This window comes from Orycteropus afer, unplaced genomic scaffold (assembly GCF_000298275.1).
Source record: "Orycteropus afer afer isolate SDZICR_OR568_19922 unplaced genomic scaffold, OryAfe1.0 scaffold00084, whole genome shotgun sequence".
NCBI lineage: Eukaryota > Metazoa > Chordata > Mammalia > Tubulidentata > Orycteropodidae > Orycteropus > Orycteropus afer.
In genome coordinates, this window is record NW_006921671.1 from 7,586,173 (window position 1) to 7,610,354 (window position 24,182).

Here is a 24,182-nt window from a genome sequence, read left to right on the forward strand (position 1 = left end):
CACTCCTCAGAAGGAAGGTTGGGCAGTCCTACTTCTGTAGTGATACTGCCTCGGAAACCCAAGGAGGGGTCGCTATGAGTCGGGGCCGACTCGACAGCACATAACAACAACAACAACATAGGACAGAGGGGGAGCTCTGGTGGCATAGTGTCTAAGGTATCTGACTACTAAGCAGAAGGCTGGTGGTTCAAACCCACCAGCTGCTCCTCGGAAGGAAGATTAGGCAATCTACTTCTGTAGTGGTACAGCCTCAGAAACCTAAAGAGGGGTTGCTATGAGTTGGATCCAACTCCACAGCAGTGAGTTTTTTTTGTTGTTGTTGTTTATAAGACAGAGTAGGATTTCCCCCATAGGATTTCTAAGGCTGTAAATCTTACGGAAGCACATGGCCTCATCTTTCTCCCATGGAAAGTTTGAATCACCCACCCTTTGGTTAGCGGTGAAATGTTTTAATCACTGCATCACAAGAGCTCCTAAAATTATGTCTGAGTGCTGGGTTTATGTTTGTTCTTTTTTTTCTTCTTTGTGCTTTTCTGTATTTTTCTCATTCTCTCTTTAGAAATAAGAAAAGAACAATTTAAAGATTTCCTCTCTCTCTCTTTCTTTGGCCATGTTCCCACACTGCTGGTGGGAGAGTAACTAGTACAATCACTTTGGAGAGCAAGTTGGACAAACTTAGTAGAATTGAAAAAGCTATTCCTCCCTTGACCCAAGGACTTCACGCCTAGATATGGATTGTCAATTGAGAACTTGTGTGCAAGGATGTGCTTACTGGAATATTTGCAATATTGCACAAATTGGAAGCAACCCAATGTCTATCAGTTGCAGAATGAATACACTAGACTATACATGCTTAAGGGAATAGATAGAGCAGTGGAACAGAAAAAACTAGAGATATATGTTTCTAGAATAAACGAGAGCATTTGTAACTAGAGCTAAATGTTGTTGGTAGGTGCTGTGAGGTTTATTCTGACTCACAGAGATCCTATGTGTAACAGAATGAAACACTGCCCGGTCCTACACCATTCTCACAATTGTTGCTTTGTTTGAGCCCATTGTTGCAGCTACTGTGTCAGTCCAACTTGGTGACGGTCTTCCTATTTTTTGCTGATGCTTTAATTTACAAAGCATGATAACATGCCCAAAGTACATGAGGCAGAGTCTCGTAATCTCTGCTTCTAAGGAACACTCTGGTTGTACTTCTTCCAAGACAGATTTGTTTTTCTGGTAGTCCATGGTATATTTAATATTCTTCACCAACACCATCATTCAAATGTATCAATTCTTCTATGGTCTTCCTTATTCATTGTCCAATTTTCACATGCACTGAGGCAATTGAATACCATGGCTTGGGTCAGGTACACCTTAGTCCTCAAAGTGGCATCCTTGATCTTTTACACTTTAAAGAAATCTTTTGCAGCAGATTTGCCCAATGTAATGTCATTTGATTTCTTGACTGCTGCTTTTATGGGTATTGATTATGGATCCAAGTAAAATGAAATCCTTGACAACTTCAATATTGTCTTTTACCACGATGTAGTATTGGGCTAACCATGTTCTTATGTTGAGGTGTAATCATACTGAAGACTGTAGTCTTTGATCTTCATTAGTAGGTGCCTCAAGTCTTCTTCACTTTCAGAAAGCAAGGTTTTGTCAGCTGCATACTGCAGGTTATTGAAGAATCTTCCTCCAATCCTGATGCTACATTCTTCTGTATACAGTCCAGCTTCTCGGATTATTTGCTCAGCATACAGATTGAATAAGTATGATGAAAGGATTTAACCCTGACACATGTCTTTTCTGATTTTAAACCATGCAGTATCCCTTGTTCTCTTTGAGAAACTGCCTCTTGGTCTATGTACAGGTTCCTCATGAGCATAATACAGTGTTCTGGAATTCCCATTCTTTGTGATTTTACCCATAACTTGTTCTGATCCTCAGAGCTGAATACCTTTGATTAGTCAATAAAATACAGGTAAACATGTTTCTGGTATTCTCTGCTTTCAGCCAAAATCTACCTGACATCAGCAATAATATCCCTTGTTCCATCTTCTCTTCTGAAACTGGCTTGAATTTCTGACAATTCCCTGTCAATGTAGTGCTGCAACTGTTTTTGACTTATCTTCAGCAAAATTTTACTTGCATTTGATATTATTGATATTGTCCTATAATTTTTGTGTTCTGTTGGTTCACCTTTCTTTGGAACAGACCTGTATGGATCTCTTCCAGTTGGTTGGCCAGATAGCTGTCTTCTAAATTTCTTGGCATGGACAAGTGAGCACTTTTCATGTTTTATCCATTGGTTAAACCATCTTAATTGGTATTCCATCAATTTCCAAAGCCTTGTTTTTCACCAATGCCTTCAGTGCAGCTTGGACTTCTTCCTTCGGTACCATTGGTTCTTGATCATATGCTACCCCCTGAAATGGTTGAATGTTATCCAATACTTTTTGGTATAGTGACTCTATGTAAACCCTAATGTGAATTATGGTATTTAGTTAAAAATAAAGTATCAATATTGGTTGATCAATTGTAACAAATGTACCACAGGAATACAAGATGTTAATAGTAGGAATCATGTGCAAGGATGTAGGGAGCATAAATGGGAAGTCTATATTTTCCATACAATTTTTTCTATTAACCTAAAATTTCTCTAAAAAAATAAATCTATTAAAAATATATGAGAATGATAAACACTGAATTGCAGATACTGGTTGCATCTGTGAAAGGACAAAGGGGAATAAGAGTAGGGTTAGGCAATTGCACAGGAAGCAACATACCTTGATGCTTGATTTCTTTTAGAATAGTTGAAATAAAGATGTGGGAAAATGTTAAGATTTGAGCTGGGCAGTAGCTATGTGGGTGTTTATTGTATCACTCTATTTTTCTGTTTGCTTGAATTATATCACCATAATAAACAGATAGTCTTTTCAGACCATATGTCCCCCTTTGGTTGAAACTGTGATTACCATAGGTAGTGGCTTGTTTAAGTGGATTGACCAATGGTGTAATTCTCCCTGGCTACGTGGCCTATTCTTACCACTCAGAGCTGAATTAACCCACAGGGAAGAACCTAAATGTATCTGTATAACTTTTTTAATTGCTCCGTTCATCTAAATTAACAAAAATCTAAAGGCTCTTCATCAAGTGTTCACTGGCCTTAAAGGATTCTGCCCTTAATAGGGAATTGATCTATTGGTTCATCCATCAATTAGTTCTTCTCCACCCTTGGGCTCTTTGCTTTAACTGCTCAGTGACCTTTTCATTTTTCTTCCAAATGTTATTTATTTTGTTGTGCTGTAGAGAATATACACAGCAAAACATACATCAATTCAACAGTTTCTACATGTACATCATTGTGCATTCATTGATTGTACAACATCGTGACATTGATTACATTGTTCGAGTTGTACAACTATTCTCAGCCTCCTTTGCTGATGCTCCTCCTCATTAACATATACTCACAGCTGCTTAAGGTTCCTATCTAATATTTGTTGTTGTTGTCAATTTGATTCCCTATAGATAGTTCTTAAAAGAGCAGAATGCTCAAAGCAGACTTTCGGACTAGATAAGCTAAACTATTGTTTAGTTTTAAGATGACTTCAAGAGATATGTTGGTCTAAGGCTTAAAGATTATCTTAGGGCAATAGTTTCAGCAGTTCATCCACTCTCCATGATCCTAGAAAGTCTAGAATTGATGAAAATTTGAATTTTTGTCTGTGTTTTCCCCCTTTTGATCAAGATTCTTCTGTGGAATGTTTGTTCAGAGTATTCAGTAATGGTAGCTGGCCACCATCCAGTTCTTCTGGTCTCATGGTATAGGAGGCAGTTGTTCATGGAGGCATTTAGCCACACATTCCATATCCTCCCCTATTCCTGATTCTTCTTCCTCTAGCACTCCAGTCAAATAAAGACCAGTTTTGTGTCTTAGATAGTTGCTTGCAAGCTTTTAAGACCCCAGATACTAGGCACTGAACTAGGAGGTAGAACAGAAACACTAAACAGGTTATTAGGCCAGTTAACTGGGATGTCTCATGGAACCCTGACACTAAACCTCCAAACCAAGAAACAGATCCCATGAGGTGTTTGGTTGTAAATAAGCAGCTTCAGCAACTATTTTCTTTTTTTTCTGTCATTGTTGTAAACAGATCTGACATACAACTTTTTCCAATGCAACTTTTTACAGGTATACAACTTAGTAACAGTAATTAAAATAATTCACTGTGCAACCTTACCCTTAATCAATGAGATTTCTCTATTACTGTTAACACTTCTTTTCTCTCTTCCTCCTGCTCCTGGTAACCTCTAATAAATTTTATTCTCTAAATGTATTCCTTTTCTTGTCTTTTTGTATAAGGGATGCCATACAATATTTGCCCTTTATGATTGGCTTATTTCATTCAGCATAATGTCTTTCAAATCCATCCATACTGTAGCACATATCAAGACTTCATTTCTCCTACTGGCTGAGTAGTATTCCATTGTATATATGTACCACATTTTGTTTATCCTTTCATCTATTGTTGGGCATTTATGTTATTTCAACTTTTTGGCTACTATGAATAGTGCTCCAAAGAACATTGATTCACATGTCTCTTTTTGAGTCTCTGCTTTCAAGTCTTTTGGGTATATACCTAAGAGTGGAATTGCTAGGTCATATAATAGTTTCTATTTTAGTTTTTTGAGGAACTGCCAAACAATACCTGTACCATTTTGCATTCCCATGAGCAGTAGACAAGGGTTTCAGTTTCTCCACATTCTAGCTAATATTTATTATATTCTGTGTTTTTTTTTTTTCTTTTTTCTTTTTAAATCTTAGCTATCCTAGTGAGAGTGAAAAAAGTATCTCATGGTGGTTTTTATTTGCATCTCTCTTATAACTAATGATGCTGAGCATATTTTTATGTATTTGATGGCCATTTGAATGTCCTTTTTGATGAAAGGTCTATTCAAATCCTTACCCTCTTCATGACCGGGTTATTTGTCTTTTTGTTGTTGTTGAAGTTTTGTGTACATTTTAGTTATTAGATTCTTGTTAGATATATAGTTTATGAATATGTTCTCCCAGTTGGTAGCTTGTTTTTTCACTTTTTTGGTAAAGTTTTATGATGAACAAAAGTTTTTTTCAAACAAAAAATTTTATGAGATCCCACTTACTTGTTTTGTCTTTTGTCTTTTGTTGTGTAGGCTCTTATTGTTATGTTAGATGATAATATTGTTGTTAGATAATCCACTGTTGAATGCTAGGCCTAACAGCATTGCCCTTGCTTTTTCTTCTCAGAATTTTATGGTTTCAGTTTGCACATTTAGGCCCTTAATCCTTTTGAATTTGTTTTTGTGTTGTGGTGTGAAGTATGGATCCTGTTCCATTTGTCAGGAAATCCAATCTCTCCAGCACCATTTATTGAAGAGACTCTTCTTTCCACATTGAAAGGACTTAGCACTCTTGTCAAAAATCAGTTGACTATAGATATGTGTGTGTTCAGTGACTTTTAAAGTCAGTTATTTTATCCAAAAGGCTACTCTGGTAGTCTAGTGGTTAGGAATTGGCATGCTCATTCACTACTGCAATCCTCTTTCAATCATAACTTAATATTTTAAGTCTGTGGATTTGGACTGGCTGGGTTCAAATCCTGACTTTTACATGCAACTCATTTTGATATTTTGGGTTCTATAGCCATAACTTGGAGATTAAATGCCAAAACTAGTGTAAAACTATTAACAGCCTGTCTGCCACCTAATAAACTATCAGCAAATTTAACCTATAATTACTGTATTTATGGCTCCATAATATCACTGGCCCTCATTTCTCACTACTGCAAAATGAAGGTCTTGGTGTAATACTATGATACTAGTAGCACCAACCACCACTCGTCTGACAGTTTGTCATATTGTGTTTGTCATACTGCTTGCATGTTGCTGTGAGGCTGGATGCTATGCTACCAGTATTTCAAATACAGCAGGGTCACCCGTGATGGACTGGTTTCAGCAGAACTTCAAGACTAAGACAGACAGAGGCTAATACCAGCATATCTACAATACTGCATTACCATTAACACCAAACACCAGGCTACAGATAAACATCTGAGAAGATAAGATGGGGGTGAATGAACAAGATTATACTCTAGACCAAGGTTCTTAGATTCAGCTGAGGCTAATCTTGCACAGATACCAGTGATACAAAATACCCGCAATCCTCACAGAAACAACAGAAGACAGACATAAAGCAATACCTCACAGACAGCTAGCCACTGTGGGAGAGAGATCCAATGGATCTATTGACTCAGGACCATAGTACTGGGGGACACCAGACTCAGCTGGCACAATAAAATACATAAAAATCTTGTTCCTCATCCTACATTGGTGAGTAACAACCAGGGTCTTAAAACCTTTTAAGCAACCACTATGATGTAGCTGATGATCTCCTGAAATCAGAAGTGAAGAAGAGTGCAAAAAAAACAAGGGCATTTGGGAACAATGAGCCCTAGGACATGATGGACTTCAAGACCAGAAGAAATAGATGGTGCCCAGCTACCAATGCCAACCACTCAGGAAAGGATCAAAACTGGAGATCCTGGATAGAGTGAGAGGGAAAACGAGGAACAAAATCCAAAAACAAAATAATGACCAGAATTACTGGTCAGATGGAGTCTGGTGCAACCCCCAATACAAAGGTCCTGGGATACACTTCAGGCCTGGAATAAAACTCACTCCCAGGGGCTGGCTCTCAGACCAATAGTAAAGAAGATGTACATGCAAACCACTCAACCCAGGGTGATGCACCCACGTACTCTTGCATCCCTTGGAGCAATCAACCACAGGGTACCAGAGGAGCAACGTTCACACAGAGGAAATGCAGGATGCACAGGAGTGCATACCTATGAGGGGCACAGGGGGAGGGAGTACTGAGAAGGGAGGGAAGGAGAGTGGGTTAGGGTTAGGGGTGGTAACTGGGGAGTGAAACCAAATGTACATGAAGTGTTGAATGTAAAACAAACTCTGCTCTGTAACTTTGCACCTAAAGCACCATTAAAAAAAAAAAAGAGTAAGACAGAGTTGGAAGAAGGAAGAGACCATCCACTTCTGAAGGAATTGGCCAGTAAAAACCTTATGAATAGCAATGAAACACTATCTGATATATTACTGAAAAACAGCACTGTAACATTGTTTGATATAGTTTGATATAGAGGATGAACCCCTCAGGTTGGAAGGCACTCAAAATATGACTAGGAAAGAGCTGCCTTGATGCCAACCTTGATGATGTGGATGGAGTAAAGTTTTCAGGACCTCCTTTTGTGATGTGGCACAACTCAAGACAAGAAGAAACAGCTGCAAATATTTCTTAATAATCGGAGTATGGAATGTACGAAGTATGACTCTAGGAAAATGGGAAGTTGTCAAAAATGAAATGGAGTGCATAAAGATCGATATCCTAGGCATTAGTAAGCTGAAATGGACTGGGTTTGGCCATTTAGAATCAGACAACCATATGATTTACTATGCCAGGAATGGCTAATCGAAGAGGAATGGTGTGGCATTCACCATCACAAAGAATGCTTCAAGATCTATCCTGAAGTACAATGCTGTCAGTGACAAGATAATATCCATACACATATGAGGAAGACCAGTTAATATTACTATTATTCAAATTTACACAGCAACCAAAGATGAGGAAATGGAAGATTTTTATCAACTTCTGCAGTCTGAAATCAACTGAACATGCAATCAAGATGTGTTAATTATCACTGGTGATTGGAATGCAAAAGATGGAAATGAAGAAGAATCACCAGTAGTTGGAAAATATGGTCTCAGTGACAGAAATGACACTGGAGATTGCATGATAGAATTTTGCAAGACCAATGACTTATTCATTGCAAATACCTTTTTTTCAACAACACAAATGGCAGCTATACACATGGACTTCACCACAGGAATCAGATTGACTACATCTGGTGCAAGAGCAATGGAGAAGCTCAATATCTTTAGCCAAAACAAGGCTAGGAGCTGATTGTGGAAGAGACCATCAACTGCTCATATGCAAGTTCAAGTTGAAACTGAAGACAATTAAAACAACACCACGAGAGCCAAAATATGACCTTGATTTTATCCTTCCTGAATTTAGAGACCATCTAAAGAATAGATTCAATGCATTGAACACCAATGATGAAAAACCAGAAGAATTGTTGGATGACATCAAGAACATCATCCATGAAGAAAGCAAAAGGTCATTAAAAAGATGGGAAAGGGAGAAAAGACCAAAGTGAATGTCAGAAGAGACTCTGAAACTTGCCCTAGAAGAGAGAGTAGCTAAAGCAAATGGGAGAGCCAACAGGATAAAAGAGCTGAACAGAAGATTTCAAAGAGCAGCTTGAGAAGACAAAATCAATTATTATAATGAAATGTGCCAAGAGTTGGAGGTACAAAACCAAAAGGGAAGAACACACTTGGCATTTCTCAAGCTGAAAGAACTGAGGAAAAATTTAAGCCTTGAATTATAATATTGAAAGATTCCATGGGCAATATGTTGAATGATGCAGGAAACATCTAAAGAAGATGGATGAAATACACAGAGTCACTCATACCAAAAAGAATTGGTAGATGATCAACCATTTCGGGAGGTGGCATATGTTCAAGAACCAATGGTATTGAAGGAAGAAGTCAAGGCTGCACTGAAGGAATTGTCAAAAAAACAAGGCTTCAGGAATTGACGGAATATCTATTGAGATGTTTCAGCAAACAGATGTCCCACTGGAGGCACTCACTTGCCTGTGCCAAAAGACTTGAAAGACAGCTACCTGACCAACTGACTAGAAGAGATCTATACTTTTACCCATTCCAAAGAAAGGTGATCCCATAGAATGTGGAAATTATCAAACAATATCATTGATATCACACACAAGTAAAATCTTCCCAAAGATAATTCAAAAACGGTTGTGACAGTATATTGACAGAGAACTTCCAGAAATGCAAACTGGATTCAAAAGGGGACGTGGAGAGAGGGATATCATAGCCAATGTCAGATGGATCTTGGCTCAAAGCAAAGAATACCAGAAAGATGTTTACTTGTGTTTAATTGACTATGCAAAGCATTCTATTGTGTGGATCATAATAAATTATGGATAACATTGAGAAGAATGGGAATTCCAGAACACTTAATTGTACTCATGAGGAACCTGTACATAGGCTGTTGTTCAAACACAACAAGTGGATACTGCATGGTTTAAAATCAGGACGGGAGTGCATCAGTGTTGTATCTTTTCACCATACTTATTCAACTTGTTTGCTGAGCAAATAATCCAAGAAACTGGACTACATGAAGATGAACATGGCATCAGGATTGGAGGAAGGCTTATTAATATGTGATATGCAGACAACACAACTTTGCTCACTGAAAGTGAGGATGACTTAGAGCACTTACTGATGAAAATTAAAGACTACAGTCTACAGTACGGATTACACCTCAACATAAAGAAAACAAAAATCCTCACAACTGGACCAATAAGCAGCATCATGATAGATGGAGAAAAGATTGAAGTTGTCAAAAACTTCATATTACTTGGTTCTACAATCAATGCCAATGGAAGCAGCAGTCAAGACATCAAAAGACTAATTGCATTGGGCAAATCTGCTGCAAAAGATGTCTTTCGAGTGCTGAAGAGCAAAGATATCTCCTTGAAGACTAAGATGCGCCTAACCCAAGCCATGGTATTTTCAATCGTCTCATATGCATGAGAGCTGGACAATGAATAAGGAAAGAAGAGCTGATGCTTTTGAGTTGTGGTGTTGGTAAAGAAGGCAGAAAGTACCATGGAGTGCTAAAAGGACTAACAGATCTGTCTTGGAAGAAGTGTAGCTGGAATGCTCCTTGAAAGCAAGAATGGCCAGACTTCATCTCACATACTGTTGTCAGAAGGGAACATTCTTTGAGAAGGATGTCATGCTTGGTAAAGTGGAGGGTCAATGAAAGAGGAGAAGGCCCTCAATGATATGGATAGACACAGTGGCTGCAGCGATGGGCTCAGGTATAGTAGGGATTGTGAGGCTGGCACAGGACCAGTTAGTGTTCCATTCTGTTGTACATAAGGTCACTATGAGTCAGAGATGACTCAAGGGCAAATAACAACAACAACATGGGCACAATGTTGAATGATGCAGGAAACATCAAAAGAAGATGGAAGGAATACATAGAGTCACTGTACCAAAAAGAAGTGGTTGATGTTCATCCATTTCAGAAGGTGGCATATGATCAAGAACCAATGGTACTGAAGGAAGAAGTTCAAGCTGCACTGAAGGAATTGGCCAAAAAAAAAAAAACAAGGCTCCAGGAATTGATGGGATACCCATTGAGATGTTTCAACAAATGGATGCCATGCTGGAGGCCCTCACTTGGCTACACCAAGAAATTTGGAAGACAGCTGGCCAAGCGATTAGAAGAGATCCATATTTGTACCCATTCTAAAGAAAGCTGATCCCAAAGAATGTGGAAATTATCAATCAATATCATTAATATCACACACAAGTAAAATCCTGCTGAAGATAATTCAAAAATGGTTGCAGCAGTATGACAAAGAACTTCCAGAAATGCAAACTAGATTCAGAAGAGTACTTGGAACGAGGGATATCACTGCTGATGTCAGATGGATCTATGCTTAAAACAAAGAATACCAGAAGGATGTTTACTTGTGTTTTATTGACTATGCAAAAACATTTAATTGTGTGAATCATAACAAATTATGGATAACATCCATAGAAGAATGGGAATTCCAGGACACTTAATTGTGCTCATGAAGAACCTGTACAGAGACCAGGGGGCTGTCATTCAAACAGAACAAGGAGATAGTACATGGTTTAAAATCAGGAAGGGAGTGTGTCAAGGTTGTATCCTTCCACCATACTTATTCAATCTCTACACTGAGCAAATAACCTGAGAAGCTGGACTATATGAAGAATGTGGCATCAGGATTGGAAGAAGACTCATTAACAACCTGCAATATGCAGATGACACAACTTCATTTGCTGAAAGTCAAGATGTCGTGAAACACTTACTGACTAAGATTAGAGACTAAGTCTGCAGTATGGATTACACCTCAACAAAAAGAAAACAAAAATCCTCATAAGTGGACCAATAAGCAGCATCATGATAAATGGAGAAAAATTGAAATTGTCAAAGATTTCATATCACTGGGTTCCACAATCAACACCAATGGAAGCAGCATCAAGAAATCAGATGATGTATTGCACTGGAAAAATCTGCTGCAAAAACCTCTTTAAAGTGCTGATGAGCAAAGATGTCTCTTTGAAGACTAGGGAGCATGTAACACAAGCCATGTTATTTTTAATCACCTCATACACATGTGAGAGCTGGACAATGAGCTAGGTAGACCAAAGAAGAGTTGATGCTTTTGAGTTGTGTTGGAGAAGAATACTGAAAGTACCAGGGACTGCCGGAGAACTAACAAATCTGTCTGGAAGAAGTACAGCCAGAATTCTCCTTGGAAGCAAGAATGGCCAGACCTTGTCTCAACTACTTTGGTCATGTTGTCAGAAGGGACCATTCCCTGGAGAAGGATATCATACTTGGTAAAGTGGAGGGTTGGCGGAAGAAAGGAAAGCCCTAAACAAGATGGATTGGCACAATGGCTGCAATTATGGGCTCAGGTATAGCAAGGATTGTGGGGCTGGCACAGGACGGGGCTGTGTTTTGTTCTGCTGTACATAGGGTCGCTATGAGTCAGAACCGACTTGATGGCACCTAACAACAACAACAATAATATCATCAAAGGTAGTTTTATGATTTCAAATTGATACACTGTCCCTCCTAACAAAAATGATAAGTAGAAAAAAATGCTAACAGGCATGAAGTTTGTAGTATTGTCCCTACTCCAGAGTCCCTACGACTCAGAGTCATTCACTGCTAAAGCTGCAGGTCATTGGGTCCAGTCCTCTCATTTTGTAAAATGTGAGGCCCAAGACATAAGAGATTTTTATCAGAGAAAAATAGTTTTGATTTTTTCTAGCAGTGAATATTATAAAACAAAACAATAATAGGACAGGCTAACAAATAGCAAAAGTCTTCCTTTTTAATTTTATCTCCTTTCTCTGCTTTATCACTGCAATGAAAACCTCAAAAGAGGAACACAAGGAAAGAAGGAGTGAAGAAAAAAACCTATGTCATTGACTTCTCAAAAATTCAGAATTGTGTATGGGAGATAATTTTCATATGCCACGTGAGAACATCAGGCCCTCAGCACATTATGGCTATCCTTTATGAGTGTTTTAGATTTAATAGGTAATTCTTCAGGGATTTTCCTTTCATAGCCTAGTAAGAAGGCTTTGAAGCTGCTCCAAGAGTTTGGTCCTAAGACTGATGATAGTGTTTGTCTCCTGTCTGGTACAGCAGTCTGCATCCAAGGTAGATAGGATGGAGGAAGGGACAGCCAAGACTGCGGAGGAATATGGCACTGGATCAGATACCCCCCTCCTGTTCCCTGTACCTGGGCTCCCTCAACCTTGACAGGTATTTGCCAGACAAAACTCCAAGTCACTGTTTAGAACATTTGACCCAACTTGAGAAGAGATGAGGTGCTGGCATTATAGTTTTGGTTTGTTTTTAATAATTCAACAAATATTCAGAGAACCAAGCACTAGGCTAAATAGAAAGTTGAGCAAGACTCATCATTCTTTTCAAGATATAGGGCTTTTTGTCTCCAGAGGAAGGTGTCCTTTGGTAGTATAAAAACCTGTTTGTGCCCCCTGTCCCTGTGTTTTGGATATATCACTGTGTCCTGAAAACAACTGGGATATAAGTTAGTGCTTATAGATGTTAGTGAGTAAACTAGAAGTTTCTATTACCAATTTACTTCATATTTGCCCTCTCGGTGCTCTATTTCAACATTACATCACAAATACCAGGTCATATAAAAATAGTTGTTATTAACTTCACAAAAGTCATCTTTTCCGGCCAGATGTAGACATTTTGAAAGATACAGGATATTTCTAAATTTTACAAATAACCCCATATGATTAATAACACGATCTGAAACATAGTAAAGAATACTGACTTAATTGCTTTGTATCTCAGTATCTCATTCAGAAAGAATGACTAGTCAAATTAGACAGTTGGGGCTTTGGAACCTCATACTGTCTTCGTGCAAATTAATAGTAACCATTTAAAAACAGTAGAAGAAATCTAACTTTTTTAAAAAAAACTTGGGTAATTGAATCTTGATTCAAAATGGTATTTAGCACTAGAATGTAATATACTACCTACTGCTCAGTCTATTATCTATCATTATCTTTTAAACCTTATAACTGGAAAAACAGGAAAATATTTATAATAATAAGATTTGCTCAAAATCATCTATTTGCTGGAGTCTGGGGTGCACATTATAGTCATATTGAACTGAAGGAAAAAAAAAAAATTCCTTCTGTAATTTCCATTAGAGCCATCACTTAGTTGGTTTATTTACCTTATTGCTCGCTGGTTTTGTGTTTCAGTGATTTTTTGGTAGTATGTTCCTTATAATACAGCTATGCAAACATGAGTTTGCTTTATTGTGTCCATTGTTTGTTCATCTCTATTATAATATGCAGCAACACTACACACCTGGGAAGTCCAAAGCACCTTTACCAAAATTACTGAAGAATAAAAAAGAAACAGTCATTTTTACTGCATTCATTAATTCTATTTGCTGCAAGACAGGGCCACCATTGAACCTACCCTATTCCCTGCCTGCTGTGCAGCCATGTAACTGTGCTTAACACATAACTCTTTGGTGAACAATTTTCCTTCTGTAATTTCCATTATAGCCACCACTTAGTTGGTTTATTTATCTATCTTATCACTGGTTTTATTTTTCAGTGATTTTTTTGGTAGTTATGTTCCTTACAATACAACTATCCAAATGTGAGGTTGCTCAGGGCTCCTGTACATATAGGGCTCCTTCAAAGAGATTGAAATTGAAAAGCAACACAAGCCATTATCTGTCTATTTTTAGTTTTCATTATCAATAAAACAAGAGATCAGCATTTTCATGCTGTGTGAAGCCTTCAGGGAAGTATAATGCTGCTGTCATTATCTTTCGACCAGGCTGCTGCCTGCTGTACTAATGTAGATGGAATGATGAGACCGTCAAAATAAAAATAAAATCATAAAATGATCAGAGTCAGAGTGGGCTGCTGACCTGGCCTACTGCATAGCTCCCTGATAATGTCCCTTTGAATTTAGTGGAGCCTGGATGGTAAAGCCTGCAGATGATAACAGGACATAAATTCGCCTCATAATGAGATTAGTAGGCAGGCAAAATAAATGTCCTGCTGTTACATTAGAGGCAGGCTCTAATCTGGCATTTTCCTTGAAAATGATCATTTCCTTTGCAACAGGGGAACCATGGATGCATCTAGCTTAAATCCAACAGGTTCCATTTTGCCTTGTACTTATTTTTTATCTTCCTCTGCCTTTTTAGTAGCCATTTAGAGGAGGCATATAAATGAGATGTGGGTCTTAAAGACTGTGTGTTACAGGAGTCTATTTTTATGGTCATCAATCACGTTTTCCCTCCCTTTGAAAGAAAAGTTCTGTGCAAGTGCCCCCTCCCCAGCTTTCTAAACAGGAGCCCTGCTGTGGAGGAGGTGTTGTGACCTGCAGGGTCCTCTCACTGTAGCCTTAAGGATCAAAGGTAGAATAGACTTGCTTTTGTATTTGGAGGTTTTTCGTTTTTTTTTAATCTTCACTGCAATTCTACTACTTAAACTACTGGAAACAAGTATCACATAATAAAGAGCCTTAAGAAAATGCTGAGATCAGGTGAAACCACATGGTCTCTGAACAGAACAAAGACCTTGAGTATGTAGTCTGATTGCAAGGGACTTCCTTGGCTTTTAGCAGAAGGCAATCTGGCCTTGGAGTACAATATCCTTCTCTCATTAGAAATGCAAGATAGGATCTCCTCCTGGATCCTTTCTACTGAACCTGATGCAAGTTCATGGGCAACACCATCCTTAGTGGCAAGTGGCATTTAATCAAAGCCTTCTGTGAAATAATCTCACAGCTTCCTGAGCCCTGCAAAGTCACCAAGCAAGTTAAGAGGTCCTTTCAAAAGAAATGGGAGCTCAGACTCTGAATTTAGGAGACTTTGATGATTCAGCATAGAAGACACAGGCAATTTAATGTAAACCTATGTTCTATACATTTTCTAGGGCCCTTGTTAAAGACTCCTTATTTCTCTGTGAAACTGCAAATTAATAGATGATTTGCTAGTACTCCTATTCATGGTATTTTGACATATTATTTTTCTTAGGCTGAATAGAAACTTCTGAAGTTCCCATGTGCATTGTACAGTTTGCAAAGTGGTTCACGAGCATTATTTCATTTAACGAACCATTTCCTTTACTGCAGTTGCTGCTTCTATCCAAAAATGTAAACTGAAAATCCAGGTACTATAGGGGAGATATTATTTTGGGGTCCAATTTAGCAAGTTTTTCTTTCAATTTTCCACTTCTTATTGCCTGAATTGTGTTCCTACTTGTGTATTTTCTGTGTCTAATTTATAAACATCAAACAATGTACCATCAGCAATTCTCTTCCCACACTCCAGATTTCTTCTGAGCTCTGTTAACTACCTCCTCATCAGATGAAATAGTTCAAGGGAAGACAGACTGTTTTTCTGTTAGGTGGGTGGTCCTATGTTCAATGTACTGTGTTCCAACTCTTCATTTCCATAACTCTTCTTCCTTGCCCCACCATATCTACTCCCCTCACTGTAACTCTATGTTAGTAATTAATATTTAAGCAAGTAACTGAAACCACTTTGCCAAGTACCCAGCATATTTGGAATGTGTTAATGTGTATCTAGTGGCCTTGCCATGTGCTAAATTCACAGAATTAATGTTAAAGTTTCATGATGAATAATCTCCCTGAAAAAAATTTCCCTAATTATGGTTGCTTACCTCATATAAATGAACTTGTTCTTGGGTCACAGCAAAGATCAATAACATGTTATTTTGCACCAGCTTATCAATGAGTTGTCCGATTGTTGGATATTCCTAAAATTAACATTTAGATTTTAAGTACCATTTTAATAAAAAGACATAAAATAAAGGGATATTTATTGCAAAGATATCTTACTGGGTTTGGCATTTCATAGCTCATATCTAAATAAGCAGATACACAATCAGCATCATTCACTTAGCTGACTTAATAATGGTTTGTTAAGTTGTGTAAATCCAATTAGATTTTCATTCCTGAGAGTCAGTTGCAATGCATATAATATTATGCTCTGCCATTTCTAAGCAGAGCACTTGAAATTTATTTAAAGACTTAAAGGATGTCATATTTTCAAGGGTAGAGAAACATTTCTTCTCTAAGTGCCACTTGCCAGCAAGCTAAGAATGTTACAGCTGAGGGAGGGGCAGTTAGACCAAGACAAATATGACAGGTGACTCTTGTAGCTCTGAAACTCTTAGCAGAATTAGATGAGGTGGGATGAAGGTTGAGGAACCGGCAGCCTGCTAAGGAATGACATAGACATACTACAATCCTACATCTGCCTGATTTCCTTGGACCATTTTTGGGTTTGGATTTATCGTCTTTTTGATGTCACAAATTGGTTTTATGGGACCCTGTGATATTTTACAGGACAATTGAAAACTCATTACAGTACTTCTGTTTCACTGACATATTCATTCTCAAGTGATGTGAGCACTTTTAAAAAATAAGTCTTGCTATCAGTTATCAAATTTAAAGATGGCCTCTCCGAGGTTGGAAAACAGAGCATATTTGCCTGTTGTATCCAAATATGGACAATATACAAAGAGGAACTCAAATGAGGGAATAGACTGAAAATAATTAAACTAAGGATATGTCAGTTATGTGTGAAGTCTTCCAGAATAAAGGAACACTACTAAATAAGTCCTCCTATCCCCTTATGTAAAGAAAATAAAAATCCTCACAACTGAACCAATAAGCAGCATCATGATAAATGGAGGAAAGACTGAAGTTGTCAAAGATTTCATATTATCTCGCTCCACAATCAACACCAATGATAGCAGCAGTCAAGAAATCAGATGACATATTGCACTGGGCAAATCTGCTACAAAGGACCTCTTTAAAGTGCTGAAGAGCAAAGATGTCTCTTTGAAGACTAAGGTGCACCTGACCCAAGCCATGGCATTTTCAATAACCTCATATGCATGTGAAAGCTGCCCAATGAATAAGGAAGACTAAAGAAGAGTTGATGCTTTTGAGTTGTGGTATTAGTGAAGAATACTGAAAGTACCATGGACTGCCAGAAGAACTAATAGATCTGTCCTGGAAGAAGGGCAGCCAGGGTGCTCCTTGTAAATGAGAATGGCCAGACTTCCTCTCACCTGCTTTGGTTATGTTGTCAGAAAGGACCAATTCCTGGGGAAGGATATCATGCTTCGTAAAGTGGAAGGTCAATGAAAAAGGGAAGGTTCTCAATGAGATGGACTGACACAGTGGCTGCAACAATGCACTTGGGCATAGCAAGGATTGTGGGGCTGGTGCAAGACCAGGCAGTGTTTCGTTCTGTTGTATATAGGGTCGTTATAAGTCAGAGCCAACTCAACGGCACCTAACAACAACGACAACATACATTTATGTATGTGCCCTGGTGATGTAGTGGTTAAGGCATTTGGCTGCTAAACAAAAGGCTGGTGGTTCAAATCCCAGCTGCTCTACAGTAAAAAGTTAGGGCAGTTTGCTTCCATGAAGATTTATAACCTTGGAAATGGAATGGGGATTGTTGCTATGAGTTGAAATAGACTTGATGACAGTGAGTTTGGTTTATACACTCATGTAATACAACCACATATTTTCAGCATTTCTAGGGTATTTTGGCCTAAAGTCTTCTTTGAGTGCTTGGTTCAAGTTGAGGAAAATATAATTTTGCCTAAAATATTCAGGTAAATTATACAACAACAATTCTGGCTAATATGTGCATTCTATCACATTTGGATTTTTATTACTGGAGATACTGTAATATCAATTTTCCTGAGTCTGACGTGTTCAGTCTTCCTAGCTTTTCAGCTGCCCAAACATTAAGCATCCTTCATCTTTCATCCTTAAGCAGCATGACCTTTGAGACTCCTAGATGATTACTGTTCTGGTCTGTTTCTGTGCCACCCCCACCCCCACTCCATGTCTGGGGCTGTGATAGAGAACAGGAATGAGCTGACTACTGCTGTTCACAGGCTCTAGGATCTTTGGAATGTTTGGGAGGTTCTTGGATCCTGCATGCCATAGCAGATCCAAACTTCTCACGTAGGCCCCCTGCCCCATCCTCCCGTGGGAGTCTCTGATGGTGGTGAGGAATGGAGAGAAAGCAATTCATAAATCTCAAATCAGAATATATGCACTGCTATCAACAAGTGTGAGCCCAGCAACTGTTGCTTCATTTGCTTACATATACCCTGACAACAGTACAGAGGGCAGATTACACACCAAAACAGTTGACATGGAGTATTCATTCTTGCTGTCCAAGTGACAGAGCCCGTCGTTAGGAATGACGATGCCTGCCAATTTGCTGTCCATCCCAAAATGAGAATCTGCATCACTCACAAAGACCAGGAGGTGGAGGGAGTCATTCCGCCAGCCAATTTTTTCCTATAGTGAGAAATCATTGAGTGATATTGGATACAGGAGGGCATTTATTGAGTGTGGATTAATTATACTTGGACACATTCAGATTATTTATATTAAAAAAACAGTGCCATCTATTTTAGCTTTTGCATCTATTGTGAGTTGATAATATTTATATATTAAAAACATAAAATTCTGTGACATTTGTCTTTCTTACATAACATTTTCAGATGATTTATGTTTCCAAACAAATAGTTTCACTACAATCAGTATTCAGTTGATTTTGACTTTTACATCGTTAATTATTTTTACTGTCCAGCTTTCAGTTCACCAGAGAAATGAGGGGAGGAGGTGGCAGGAGGTCATAGATAATCACAAATCCAAGCGGAAGCAAAGCTAGACAAAATGCAATACAAAAGGGACTCAAAGTAAGCCTGATTCACTAAAATGTCATGGAACATTTGGGCACGTATTTCTCTTTCTACTAATATTATCCAAAAAGTATAAATGTAAAGATAACAATTTCTTATCAAGACTTAGCCCCAAATCACTATTAATTGAGATTATCTACTGTCTGCTTCTTAGCAGAGCACTGGCCTTTAATTGTTAGCTCAGGAAGTAGCTGGGCAGAAATTCATCCTGGCCTCCCTTGCCATCCCACCTTCTCCCTTCTTTTCCTCCCCCAATTCCTCTGTCTGCACATCTTCTAGCCTATTCAGCCTGGTCCATTTCCTGACATTTTCCATAAAGGGCTGTTGTCAGAAGAACCAGGAAAAAAGGGGAGGGGCTTTATTTTTATGTCTGATTGTCACAAAGGAGTAGTATTCTTATTGTTGCTGAGACAGTGCAGCTTCTGAGGCTTATTTTGTGGGTTCAAAACAACAAATGTCTAACCACATGGAGAGGTATGTAAAGGACATTTTTTTTTATTAATGTTTGGTTTTGATTTTGTTCACTATGATTAATTCTAAAATCAATATGATCCCAACTTATGAAAATTAATCAAAATAATATGACTATTATTTAAACAACATTTTTTCCCAAAGCTACTACAATTTTCTGAGATTAGTAAAATTTTAGGCATAAAAAGCAATCCTCATTTCCACATGATTGGATTACGTTATAAGATTTTGTATTTTAACAAGTGTCAAATGTTGGTTATTAAATAAAAGATAAATTCAGCTCTAAGTTTTTTCAAAGTGCATTTATTAATAAGAGATCAATTTTTTGTTAACAGAGTGAAATACTACTTCCCCCAGCATACCTTACACACAGCAGCTTGCATAATTGCATCAAATCCACTCTCTGGCGTGTCAATATTAGCAGAAATTTTCTGATTCTTCACAATTTCATTGAATCTTTCCGCGTCATTCGTCAGTGGCAAAATATGCTTGAATCCAAATGTAGGCAAGCAGAAGTATGGAATACTACTGCAAAAGAAATTCATAAGAAATTCTTGATAAATATGATATAGTGCACAGTGAATGGATCTGGTAGCTTAACAACAGGTCTTTAAACAAAGATTACTTCTTCTAAAGTAACTGACTCTATAATTTGGTCATGAATATTATAGTGAAGATTGCTGTCATTATCCCCATCCATCCTTTCCAAACTGGTCACATCAGCTAATACTTATTTAGAGTTTATTGTATGTTCTGCACTGATTAAAATCCAGATAGTAGATAATCAGGTAATGAGGCTCTCCTCTGTGGGTGGCTAGGGGATGGTGTGTGTGACTATGTTGTAACCACTATTCTTGTTGCCTTCAAACAAAATCCACCATGACATCTACATGATAACAATTCCTTTGTATTCCAGTATCTTAAGCTGTCACCAAGTATGAGTCACTTCTAGCAAGATCTAGAGATGGACCTGATACTGATGATGCTGAAGATTGAGAACCATGGTATAGAAGTAAGTACAAAGAGGCAAAAAGGAGTAGCTTCTATTGAGATGTGCTGCCTGGGGAGGGCCAGTCGACTCTCCTAAGAGCTCAGGCAGAGTCTGAGCCTCAGCTTTAGGGGTTCAGCTCATCTTGTTAACAACAAAGAGCAGATTCGTCTTAGATGTTGGGCTCGTTTCTTCCTGTAAGTAGTCTTACAAGAAAAACAAGTCATAATCCAATGTGTACTCAGGCTGGAGAACAGGGAGAGCTTGGAGAACCCAGTGCTAAATGACCTGAGATGTCCCAAGACGGCCATCTCCAGAGGGAATGATCTTTTCTTCTTCTTCTTCTTCTTTTTTTTTATTATGCTTTGGATGCAAATTTATAAAGCAGGTTTGTTTTACATTCCACTGTTCATGCACATTTGATTTTACAGCCCTGATTACAATCCTCAACCATAAAAAGCTCTCCTCCCCTCCCCTCTCTGTGACTACCCTCTTCCTGTGCCCTTCTTATCTATGCATTTCTGTCTGTCCAGCTTTCCCTCTATGTGAATGCTACCCCTCTGATATCTCTTGGTTGTTTGATCTAAGGGGTACATCTCCCTAGGGTAGGTGGGTACATCTCCCTGGGGTAGGTGCTCTGCATGTAGGTCTTTCTACTGTTGGGCTGAGAGCCAGTCCATGGAAATGAGTCCATTTCTAGGCCTGAAGGATAACCGAGGGCCATAGTCTTGGGGGTTCCACCAATCTCTATCTGACCAGTAATTCTAGCCATTTTTGTGTTTTTGAATTTTGTTCCACATTTTCACCTCCACAGAGTGGCTACATTTGGGCACACCTAACCCATCCCCTGCCTTTGGTTTTGTTATATATTTTACCAAGATTTTCTTGGCTAATAAAATTTGGGAACCTCTGGCGGCCAACTGCAGAAGTGCCTGACTAAGCTCTTGGGTAGATGTAACCCATGCTTGCCCCTGTGCTACCCTAACTCTGTAGCCCTGTTCGTTCATTCAGCTGTGTCAAGACACGCAATGTGGTGGGCCCAGGACTGAATCTGGATCTGTTACTTCCAGGTAATCTTGCATATTTCCTTTCTGATTCATTCTGTTTAACTCTCAGAACGCAATCTTATTCTCTTATTTTTAATATCCTGTATCAAGTTTCATTGAAACTCTGAAGTGCTAACCACAGATAGCGTCCAAGCAAGGTTGCTATGAGGATTGAGTAAAATTAAAGGATGCAAGGCATGCAAGACAAAGAGCTTTTCTAAGTAAGTTACTTCTTACCTAAGTCACTTCATACAGAGTCTAGCACAGATCCAAGGACAGAAAATGACTTTGGCTAATGTTATCTCTGGAACCATTTATTTTTCCCTGATTAAAACATTGAAGCATGTTCATTGAAAAAATTTTGCATGAAAGTATAAGGCAAAAAAGTAAATTTTAATGATTATAAGATGCAGCATAGTTTATTTGATCATTCCTCTATTGCTGAAAATTTATTTGTAAAATCTTTATGTATTTAAGTAATAGAGTGATCCTTCTACGCACAGTTTTACAAACTATTCTATAATTTTCTTAGATAAATTCCTTGACAGAGAATTTCTGGTTTACCTTTTGATGCGTATTAACAAATTTCTTTCCAAAAGTTTGTATTTGTTGCCATTTCTGATCTTAGAGTCTAAGACTGCATTATTGGGGGGGGGGGGAGCATACCAGTTGATTAGTTAAAAATGTCAACCTAATTTTATTTTAAATTTGCATTTTATTACTATTAAGGTTGAGAAGTCTGTTTGCTCATTGACATTTTATATATCTTCTTTTGTCAATTACCAGCTTAGAGTTTTTGCTTATTTTCTTATTAGGGTTTATATATATATATATAATTTTCAAATTTAATTTTAAGAACTCTTATTTCTTAAGAATATTCATTTTTTCTCTTTGTCATTTGCCTTTTAATTTTGTTTATAATTTTTTTGGATATATATCTTAACTTTTTTTATAGAATCAAATCTTTTCCCACTCTGAAATATGAGATGTATTTTAAAGTGTGAAATGAGGAAGATATCTAATTTTTTCCCAAAAAGTTAACCTGTTTAGTGAGTAATTTAGCATTCATTCTAATTAGCCCTACAATGTTCAAGTACCCAGGGGTGGTAAGAAATCCACTAGATTTAGATTAAAAGGATCAGACCATTATCTATCTTTGGCCAAGTTACCTAACTGTGGGCCTCAATATATTCATCTGTAAACTGAGAGTCGTTTGTAATATCTGTTTCACAAGGTTGTTGTGAGGATTATAGGAGGTAGGAAGGATGAAACTGTATGTATATCAGTATTCCTAGGATTCTACTGTTCTTGAAAAATGTGGTATGCAAGATCTTCTCATTCCTTAAAGTGAAATTGCATGTCCACTCTATAGAAAGTTAGCTGGCCAAAGAGTCATGGTTTTTAACATAAGTCATGAAATGCCTAGGTCAGAGACAAAGGACTTTATAACTCACAGAAATGGCAGCAGCCAGAGTTTAATTTTGGGGACAGGTAGCTGTTCATTTACAATATACCAAAATGACATTTGAGCTATTTCTGCATCTGAAGAAATAGCAGTCTTATCTTTTTGTAATAAATTTTCATCTTTGTTTGATTAGATTTGCTATATAGATCTCAGTAGAACTCTACGCTTTTTTGGAAGTAGAATGAAATTTTAATGTAACTTACTAAACATATTCATGTGGTGGGAGACAATGTAGCTAAAACAAAGCAGAAAGTCAGAGCTGGGTCACACAGAGGTTTTTGAGTGGTGACTGCCTGTGTTCCTGTCAGAATTCTTCCTCTAACAAAGGTCAGATTTGGTTGTTACTTTCTCAGCAGAGCAACTGAACGGAGTAGGTATTTAGCACCAAATGACTTGATTTTGAGTCCCCAGACAACAATAATTTGCATTTAAAATGAAGGACTAATTATGAAACACAATATAGAGAAGTACTATTTAATTGTTTGTTAAAATTTAAAATAAATATTCATAAAATAAAGACTCAAAGATATATGGACGCTCTGGTGGCATAGTGCCTAAGGCATCTCCCTGCTAACCAGAAGGCTGGCGGTTCAAACCCACCAGTCACTCCTCGGAAGGAAGGTTGGGCAATGTACTTCTGTAGTGATACTGCCTCAGAAACCCAAGGAGGGGTCGCTGTGAGTTATATCTGACTCAACGGCAGTGAGTTTGTATTTTGGTGTTTTTTTAAATGATATATACCAGTATGTTAACATTATCTTTTCTGAGTGGGATTAGAAATCATTTCTACTTTCTTCTTTTTGTTGATCTGGATTTTCACACTGGCTTGTATTACCTTTGCAAAAAGAAAACTATGTATAGTATACTCATATATGTTTATATATGTGCTCATGTAGTAAGCCCATTTAAGCATTTCATGGTTTAGTTTCCTCTTTTTGCAAAATGACAATGAATTTCTCACTATTAGTGTCAAATTTTAAAAATAACACATAAAGTATATGAAATGATGTTTAAAAAAATCTCTCAAGATATTTGATAGAGGTAAAATTTTAGCCTATGTGCTATTGAATATTTAAAACTGCATATTATAACTCAACTACAAATATTAAAATGGGAAAAAAACATGTAATTTGTTCTTTATTTTAAGCAACAGTATCAGACAAACTTCTTTCAAAAAAGT

The 24,182-nt window shown here is 37.8% G+C and overlaps 1 protein-coding gene across 1 annotated transcript in view; it reads right to left on the reverse strand.

Moving 5' to 3' along the window:
• Positions 1-24,182, reverse strand: part of ITGB6 (integrin subunit beta 6) — a 101,730-nt gene that overhangs the window by 64,800 nt on the left and 12,748 nt on the right. Inside the window, exons 5-7 of the mRNA XM_007941832.2 lie at positions 19,866-20,031; positions 18,464-18,625; positions 15,949-16,044 (exon numbers count right to left, since the gene is read on the reverse strand). Coding sequence (XP_007940023.1) covers positions 15,949-16,044; positions 18,464-18,625; positions 19,866-20,031 — 424 coding nt within the window. The remainder of the gene's footprint in view (positions 1-15,948; positions 16,045-18,463; positions 18,626-19,865; positions 20,032-24,182) is intronic.